General features: G+C 43.6%; 1 protein-coding gene across 1 annotated transcript; it reads left to right on the forward strand.

Moving 5' to 3' along the window:
* Window positions 1-1,826: 1,826 nt before the first annotated feature.
* Window positions 1,827-3,945, forward strand: LOC122192209 (scale keratin-like). The gene is made up of 2 exons (XM_042892719.1): window positions 1,827-2,080; window positions 3,130-3,945. The coding sequence occupies exon 2, from the start codon at window positions 3,150-3,152 to the stop codon at window positions 3,543-3,545; it is 396 nt and encodes a 131-aa protein (XP_042748653.1). The 5' UTR covers window positions 1,827-2,080; window positions 3,130-3,149; the 3' UTR covers window positions 3,546-3,945.
* Window positions 3,946-9,834: the final 5,889 nt, after the last annotated feature.

The following is a 9,834-nucleotide window of genomic DNA, read 5'->3' on the forward strand; positions in this document are numbered from 1 at the left end:
ACAAACATTTCTTTCATCTTAACACTTAATTGGCAAGATTCATTCCTGGTAATGTTCCATTAACTACATTAGAATGACAGGAGGAATTGTGCTGGCTTCACTTATTTCTTCTTCTTTATTAGCTGACATAATGATGGTGGCTCAGAAGTCCACTGTAATTGCCATCTGCTTTCATATGCAGATTTTCTTTCCATCCTTTCTTACTCATGCTAGATAACGTATAATTGAGACAAACCACGGCGTCTTTCTTGCGAAACCAGCAATCTACATGAGGGTGGAACAGGACCATCCTGCACTTTTGGGGTGAAAAATCAAGAGAAACATTACAAAGCATTTTTTAAACCATCCATCCCCATGCCCTGTGTGGCAAACTACCCAGTTCTGTAGATCAATTTGCCACAATAAAAGACAGATAGCTTGTGGAATATGTATTTTAGAGGAAGCCAAGCATGTGTTTCAGTCATAGAGCCAAGGCAGACAGCTCACAGGTAGGCTTAGAAAGCACCAGGGAAAGCTGCCAAACATGAGGCTGGAGATCTCTGTGCCACAACCAGAACAAATGAAGAACTCCTTTGGAACAGGAAATCAGCTGAAAGCCTGATGCTGGAAATCATGATCTGGTGAAAAGGACAGAAAGAATGCACTTGACCAATGCAATTTCAAAATTACATTTCAAAGCTCTGGGCTGCTCAAATCTGACCACACACCTGTATGGCAATGATGATACACCAGTTCATACCTAAGCCATTAGAAATGCTTTACGAAGCACTTAAAAACCACACACAAAAACTAATTTAACATCCCTTATGAGTGCTATTGTGCTGTGATCCCCTAAGGCTGCCTCAAGAAACCCTCATAAATTAAGGATAATTTCTGACACAAATATTGTGGTGATTCTGTTTAACATCAACTGACCCATGAGCAAATGGGGAAATATAGGGGTGGACTGGACACTGTCTGTTGCCCAGGATTTTGGAATATGGGTGGGATGCATCTCAATGCATCTCACTTGCTTAGAAGCTGGGTTTTTCATTAATCACACTGTGTCAACAACAGCACAATTGATGTGTTTTGAGGACGATACAAATACCAGTAAGAGAAGCATGAGGCAGCATGAGTGTCTTGTAGTATTCTTGTTCCTCCCTATTGAGCACAGGGAAAGCCTGAATCAGTGCTTTACACATCACTTGGAATCTGGCAAGGAGATCACTCTGCAGGAGATGTTTTGCTGATCCAGGATGAAAGAGAAGGAAAATAATGCTACTCCTGTAATATTCCATCTTCCTGCCACCTGCCAGCATGTCTAGGAAGAAAGAATTTAAAGTTGTTTCTTTGGGATTATCCAGTGAAACACAAATTCAATTCTTCTATAAGGCAGAGGGGTAGATAGGGGCAAACTGTGAAGTACACTGGTATCCATTCAGATCTCATTTTAATCACTGTTTCAGATACTAAAGCAATCTCTTCTGCTGGTGCTCCCAGGCAGCAAGGAAAATTCAGCATTTCTGTATCAAAGCTGATAGACTTTCCATACTATGGCTTTCCACAGGGATGTGTTCACCCCCACATTTTGGGGCTGTAGGTGGGAGCAGAAATTGGATTCCATCTCACTGACCATTTCATTGCAAAACGCGTGAGCAGATCAGATTATAGCCCAGATCTGCAGAGCTCAAATGCAAACATGCACAGCAAGCTACAGCTCTGATTAAAATCATTACAGGAAGTTAATGAAGGAAGTGCTAAATAAATAGAAACAGTTTAATACCTCCTGTGATGCCAGTGAGGAGGGTGGAATGATACCAGCACTGCAGCCGGTCAATTAAACATTGAGATGAAAGAGTGTTGGGAGCTGGAATGTGCCTACTACGCTACTCAGAGATTTAGGATGATTTTGCAAACAGCAAAGCAAAAACAATTTCATCATTTTGGGAAGCTCAGTGTGCTTCAGATTTGGGCTGCTTTATGACTATGACCTCATGTGTGCGGTGCCTCAGACCCCCCCAGGCACTGGGGAGAGCTGTATAAAAGGAGCCCTGTGCAGTTCAGTTCCAATCCTCCTGAAGATTCTCCTCCATATCAGGTGAGATTTTGTCTTTCTCTCCTCTCTCCCTTCATCTCTTCTTTTATTATTTGCAAGCTGTGTTACTGGCAAGTTTTAGGGTCAAGACCAGGGCTTGGGGCATTGAGTTCTGTTATTCTTATTTTGCTATTCCTATCCTGCGAGCAGATTGAAAATATCAGATGGCAGAAGCTTCAAAATGCAAAATTCTCTTGTAGCACGTCAGCTAATACCTAAACCATGGCTGTATACAAAGCTGTTTGAGGAGCCAGCTGAGTAAAGAGAATTATACACATAGAAATCTTATTTGTGTTATCTTATAACCTTGTGTTTATCTGACAAAGGAAATCAGCTCTTTACATTTTCCAACTTACTCCACGCTCTGTAGAAAAAATGTTATGCCAAGAAATACTTGGACAGAAATATTTCATGGGGTATCTATATTTAACATTGCAAGTATATGAATCATGAGTTCAAATTCCTCTTGGGCTCTAATTATTTAGGATTTTACCAGGGGGATTACAGAGATTAAGGGAATGTAGAGTTGAAAGAGAACACTGGAAGTGAATTATCCTAAAGAGCATAAAGCAAAAGAAAAAATACAGAAAAGAAAAGAAAAAAAAACAGAGAAGGAGCATGATACCTGCAATTAGAGCAGTGCTGTGTCCATGTCTCCTTTGCATACTTCCCGAGCCCAAACCTGCCTCTGTCCCATTCTGTGCAATGAAGAAGTCAGTTCTGGTGGTTTTGAGGCACATTCCCCAGGGAAGAGAACATTTGTGTTTGAGCACATAAAGTGCTCCTGGCACTCTGCTCCTCCTGGAAGCAGTTAACAAAAAAGCAAACAACCAGCAGCAGTAATTTCCGAAGGCAGAGGTGGAAGTGACAATTGCAGGGATTGCTGGATGGGGAAGATCAAAGCGGTGCTGATGCACAAGAAAGCCTTTAAGTAGTGTCACCAATTTTGCCTGTGCATCAGCCCGCCATTGGGTTGCTCCCCGACAACCCAGCAGCAAATGCTGTGCTCCAGCACACCTCGTGCTCTGTGTTCACTCAGCCCTCTCTTTCAGAATCACCTCTCTGCCGAGCCATGTCCTGCTACGACTTGTGCCCCACCACCAGCAGCATCGCCTGCCCACAGCCCATTGCCAACAGCTGCAATGATGCCTGCGTCCGGCAATGCCCCGACTCAACAGCCCTCATCCAGCCACCGCCCGTCGTCGTCACCTTCCCTGGCCCCATCCTCAGCTCCTTCCCCCAGCAAGCCGTGGTGGGATCCTCTGGAGCACCCGCCTTTGGGGGCTCCCTGGGGCTGGGGGGCCTCTATGGCTCCAGGAGCTCTTATGGCATCGGGAGCTCCTTAGGGTACGGAGCGCAGTATGGCTATGGGAGCTCAGCCCTCTCCACTCTCGGCGGTGGGTTCTGCAGCCCCTTCTCTTCTCGTCGCTACAGCAGGATCCTGCGGGGCAGCTGTGGGCCCTGCTAAGGGCAGAAGGGCAGGGGAATCTCGCATGAAGGCCCAAGCAGAGCAATGAGGACGGGGCTTGGCGCACCAGCAGCCCGGTTTCGACTTAGCATTTCTGGTCTTTCATCTGTTTTTGGTTTTCCCTTCAGTTTCTGGGTCGTTGTTCACTGTTATCAGCTGTTCCAGCTATCCCAGTTTTGTGGGTAGCACATGCAACATAAACATCACTCCTAATGGCATCTTCACCAGGAGCTGCACAGCTGCTGAGAACAAAACCAGCTGAGGACAGCAGTCTCTCATCTCTATGCAGGACATTTGTTGAACATTCTCTGGAACTGTCTGGAAGCAGTTGTTTGTTGGGTTTTTGTTGTTGTTGTTGTTGTTTTTGTTTTTGTTTTTGTTGTCTTTCCACATTCTGTGATATCTTGCTTTGCAAACAAAGGCATTTCTTTCTCATTAAAGTTTTGTTGCATCACACAGCAGCCTCCTGGTTTCCCTTCTACAGTGTTCTCCCACGGGTAGACCCAAGCTGGTAATTGAGAACTGCTCCTATGAAACACTATGTTACGGAGTGAAGCTACACAGTGTCACAACTGTTTCTATAATTACACCCCTGAGGAAGAGCTTTCCCTCCTCTGGAGGCACAAGAGGTTTAAAGTAACTTAACTCAGGTTATGCAAACGTGATTGCAGTGGGGCCTTTCTGAGAGCATTCAAAGGGATAATCGTAGGTTTCCATGTTAAGCTCAGGGTGAGAATAAATGCCACTGAGGTGTTGCCCAGCAGAGGTCTTTCCAAATGTAAACGTGCACCAAAAAAATTCATCCATCAGATGCTCAACCTATAGCACTGCCATTGCTCAGACATCCCCCAGTAGCTGACATCCCTACTTGTGGCCTTTCTGTCCCAGTGAGAAAAGAATAATCGCTGTTCCCTTGAAGAAATAACTGTTGTTCAGTATCAGGAGCAGCAGACACAGAGCTTTAAGCTGGTGGTAATACACCGGGTCAAATTGTAATGAAGCTGCAAATGAGGCATGCTTGGTGCTATGCAAACAAAGAATAAAGCCAAACCCTGCCCTCAAGTGCTTCCAGAGCAAGCAGACAGGATAAGCAGAGCATAAGCAGCACTGCTCTTCCTCCACCACCCTCCACTTCCTTTTTTTTTTTCTTTTTTCAGATAGACATCTTTGTTGCAGAGATTGAAGGCTGTGCTTTCTGTACTGAGAAAAAATATTAGGCAACATAGGAATTGCCTGGCAAAGCACAGGACTGAGCTCTCTGCAATGTCCCCATCAGACACTGGGTTTATGGTCTCTGTTTCGAACTTTCTATACTACTGGTTTACTCTTCATTTCCACTCCCCTCTCCTTTAGGAAAGAGAGAAAAACAGTAGCAGATAAGGAGCACAGAGTGGAACATTCCTGTCTTGTATACACTGGGATGGGGAGAATTTCTATAATGTCAGTTCCCATATCAAAACTCAGATTTGCCTGTCACTTCAGTTGCTGTTCTGGCTGGAGGGTATGAGTACATTATGATGATTTTTAAGATAGAAAATATCCTGATAACATTTTTTAAAAGATAGAACTGAAAACGAGATAATTAAACTGACACATTTCCATGGCTGCTTTCTTATTTTAGCTGAAAGATACGTACAGGACAGAGGAAACTCAGGAGACACAAGACATGACTTACTGTAGAGTTTGTCTTATAAGTAAAAGGGGAGGAAAAACAACAACAACAACAAAAAATTGCTTCTTCAGATTTCTCTGATAGATCATGGAATCATAGAATCATAGAATGGCTTGGGTGGGAAGGGACCCCAAGGATCATCAAGTTCCGATCCTCTGACATAAGCAGGGCCATGGCATCCACATTTGCTACTAGGCCAGGTTGCCCAAGGCCACATACAGCCTGCTCTTGGACACCCCCAGGGATGGATCATTTCATTTAAAACATCTAAATCTTTTGAGTTCAGATCCTCCCATTGCAAAAGTAGCAAAAGGGTGACTGTAAAGAGGCCAGTAATTGCTCTGGGATTAAAGTCTTGGAGGAAGCTGGCACCCAGCAGGGCACATTTCTGTCCTGCTGCTCTAAGTCATTGCACCTATGGGACATCAACCAGCGGTGAGAGTCTGAATGTGTGAAAAACCATTAGGCTTGAGTAGGGAGTAGATACATAGTGAATCCATGTATTTAAATCAGATAGCAGAGGCTTAGCTCCCACGGGTGCCTGCCTTGAAGTGTGATGTAGTGCGGAGGAGTATTTATGGACTGTGTTTACAACATCTTCATGAATCAACTTCTAATTGCACCACCTCTGCTGATCGTGTTACCTTGTTCTAGGGTGGGAACACATGTAGATGAGAGTGCAGTGACCTCTATAGTTCAAAGCGAAAGCTGCTGCGAGTTCAACACAGAGGTGCAGCGAGAGGGGCTTGGAAGAGGGTCCGTGTAAAATGAAAATAATCCCACAGAAAAGAGCATCACTTGTAGATATCAATGGCATAGGAATATGATTTGAAAATATCTCAGTGGTTGCCATAATTCTCTGCATACCTATGCAAATGAATGATGGGGTTTTTTTTTGGTTTTTTTTTTTTGTTTTTTTTTTTTTTTTTGACAGAATCCTCGTGATGGAATAATCACCCAGAGCACAAGACAAAGACTTCAGACACATCCTAACAACAGAGAGCCATCAATCTGCAGCTTCTTCTCACTCCAGCCTGTTTTACAACCGGAGTCACACCTCTAGTCTCTTTGAAGTTATTGCCACATGCTTCATCCTGCCCAAATGAATTTCTCCAGCATGACTCTGGGCTTTACCTGGAATTAGTCTGATGGAGCAAGGTGAGATTTGTCACCACACTGCATTTCACGCAGGGAACAGAAGTGCTGAGCAATATCTGACCTCTGGTCCATTGGAGCCCAGTTTGGAACTGCGACCACAAGAGCTGCTGGGAGGAGGCAAGTGTTCTTCTCCTCCCCATTCTGTGCAAGCAGGATGCCACCAGATGAGGACAGCTGTGCAAAACACAGCTATTAAAAACCAACAGCCTGGAACCCTGTTGCTGTTCAACAAAAGGAAGTGCTGAACGTGCCTGGAATTCACATCCATCTATGAGTAGGTTGGAATTAATGTGCAAGTCTGACATGGAAAATATTAGTTGATTTATATGTGTAGGGAAGATTTAAGAATTATTCTCCTACTTGCTTTAGCTAGGACTGCCAAGAATTTAAAGGTACTAATGGGCAACTCCAAGAATTCACAGCATTTTGGCAAAGACTTGCCGTCCAGTTTAAGGCTCTGGATGGCAATTCCAGGGAAAGTTCTACCCATAGAGTAGAACTATTTTTAAAAAATAGAAAACATCATAAAACCAACATAAGGTATATAATTAAGTCAGAGCCTTGGGCAAGCAGTGAGACAGGAAAGACCTTCAAAATCACTTGCGTTTGTAACTTTCTTTGCTGGCATGTAGCTAATACACATCATAACCACGCCTTTCCTGGAGGAAATTGCAAACTTGGTTGTATGAGTTACAAAACATGCTTATTTAGTATAGAATACTGCTGTGCAGAAGGCACTTCATATGTTGTTAAAGGACCTGGCCATTTTCCAGCTTGAGGTGCTGAAGGAGTGCAGACATATGACTGCCTACAAAGGTTGATACTCAGCAAGAGTGGTATATAAAGTATGGGGGACCAAAAAAAAAAAAAAAAAGACAAATACACTGAGTTTTGATGCAGAAAAATTTAATGAGAGAATAATAATAAGAAGATGGATGGAAAACAAAAAATACAGGTGATACATTGTCAAGTTCTTATTAAAGACTGAAGGCAAAGAATTGTTCCAAGGCTGTGCATTCCACACACGTTACTCTTTAAGAGCAGGGGAAGATTTACATAATCTTGCCCAGCTTTCAACAAGTAAAGATCTTTGATATGTAACTAGGATGTTATTGTATGGAGTCACTGCAGAAAATAATCAGAGAACTAAACTAAATCATTAGCCTGACAGTTGCATGCAAGCGTGGTGTTGAGAGATGTACAGTTCATGCCCCAGGAAAACCACATCACCATCAGAGTTTGCAGAAGTGCATCTTCCTCTGTGTTGAGTGATGGCTCCTTTTCCTTTATTCATTGTGCATTTAACACGGTCTGCAGCTCCCAGCACCATAACCACCATACCCATAGGACGAAAAGGACCTCCCATATCTGTACAGGCCCCTAGAGCCATAGGAGCCCACGGGACCCTGAGAACTCCCATATCCAAATGAGCTCCCAATGCCGGCTGGTGCTGAGCTGCCCACGATGCTCTCCTGAGGGCAGGAGCTGAGGATGGGGCCTGGGAAGGTGATGACCACAGGTGGGGGGTAGACAACAGCACGGGAGTCCCCACAGGAGGTGACACAGGGCTGGCTGCAGGCATCGGCATAGGGCTGTGGGCAGGTCACCTCACAGGGCGGCTGGCAGCGGGAGCTGATCATCTCTCTGTAGCAAGACATCGTCTAGGAATGGAGATGGATCTGAAACACAATGCCAGGGCAAGAAAAGGATGGAAGATCAGGATGTATGAATGTCCTTGGTGAGTTCTGCATAGCCTGTGATTGTGGCAGCAGCTGTATGAGGCAAGTCGTTGGTTTTCCAGCTTTAATGAAGAGGGAACTGAGGCTGAGAAATGAGTGCATTGTCCAGAGCCATTTGGCGAAGTAACAGGAGGGACAGGGCTAAATGTGGGCAAGCTTGTTGTCAGAGACAGCATTACTCCCAAATCCTGTAGACATTCCTTGCAATTCCCCTCAAATTCTAAATTGTGGAAACTCATAAAATGAATTGAAGAGCAGTAGCAAAGCCCTGACTGTAACAACATAGCATGATGTCTGAAAGGATTCCAATTAACTCAGAAATAATTGCAAATAATGAGACAAAACTGTATGGCTGGAAGTGTATTTCTTGCTCAATTTTAGAGCCAGAGTTCACTTGTTATGGTGGTCAATGTGTACAAAAGAAGGCAAATTCCTAAAGGAGGAATGGTCAAGCTGCAGGACACAGGAATTCACTACGTTTCACTATATCTAAATTCACTTATTCTAAACCTTAAACTGCTCTGAATACCTTTTTCTTGCCCATTTACAGCCTGATACTACCTGGAAGACAGTCCTCGCCAAAAGAAAGCTTCAACCATTTTTATCATTTCTAAAAATCATAGCTCTGTGCCAGTTCAAATCCAACAGTGCTCTAGAAATATCATAAAAACAGAAGGAAAAAGCCTCAGACTTACCCCTCCTCAGCACAGAGCAGCAACGAGAGTCGGTTGGAGTAGCCCAGCACTGTGAGTGCTTTTATGTTCTTTCTTGGGCAATCGGGAGGATGTGAGACATTCCTCACACGTGACGTCCTAATGCATTATCAAACAGAAATTCACTCCACCTGTAACTGCCCCAGATAATGCAATTATTTTGCTCAGTGACAGTGATTGCTATTGTGCTCTTGTCATTGTTACCATGACAGAAAAAACCTTATGAATGCTTTCCTCATGAAGCTTCAAGCTCTAAATTCCTTACAGGTACATATATACATCTTTTTTCCTCTTGATCTGGAATGATTTTTTTTTTTTCCCTTAATTCTCTGAACTCCTCATAGAGCAAAGTTTGCTCAGAAATTTATCCATAAACACAGTACCTGGGATGCCACTTTTCCAAATTATCCCTCAGTAAGGGGCCATTGTGCAACTCATCGCATCATACCCACGTGTATTATTTCCTATGAATTACATGAGACACATTAGGCTCTACAGTCACCTTCCGCGACAGCTTAATGGGTTTAGAGGTGGGAAACATTTGTTACAGTCCTCCTGGCCAAGAAACAAACACAAATCATCCGTCCCACTTGAAGCTCTGACAGCACAAAGTTATATCCATGGATAATAGGGACCCTGGACAATGGGAAATTTTTGTCCAGCTTTCATCATCATGGACTCCATGGGGTCATTACTGAAGATCTCAGAGCCAAACCATGCATCACCCTACGGAAACCTGAGGCTGAAATCTCTAAGTGTGGTTCCAGCTGATGCAGAAAGATTGGCTGCTTATTTTGGCAGCTCTATTCTGCTGATCCAATACTCTGCTTTCAATTCTCCAGTTATTTACCAATAAAATTATTTTCAGTATAATCTATGCATTTTGCGTATTCACACTGATGTAATGCTACTAAAGCTTGTTTCTCTCCTCAAGGTGGTGTGTTCTCCACCTCTAAAATCCATCTCTTTCATGACAGTTTGAGGTTGAATCCCTGATTTTAAGTAAT

The sequence above is a fragment of the Lagopus leucura genome, unplaced genomic scaffold, assembly GCF_019238085.1.
Source record: "Lagopus leucura isolate 7727_CA_CO unplaced genomic scaffold, USGS_WTPT01 236-0_obj-0_obj, whole genome shotgun sequence".
Classification (NCBI taxonomy): Eukaryota; Metazoa; Chordata; class Aves; order Galliformes; family Phasianidae; genus Lagopus; species Lagopus leucura.

Excerpts from the sequence above, each read along its gene's own strand:
- LOC122192209 (XM_042892719.1), top strand. The coding sequence starts at position 3,150 with ATGTCCTGCTACGACTTGTGCCCCACCACCAGCAGCATCGCCTGCCCA.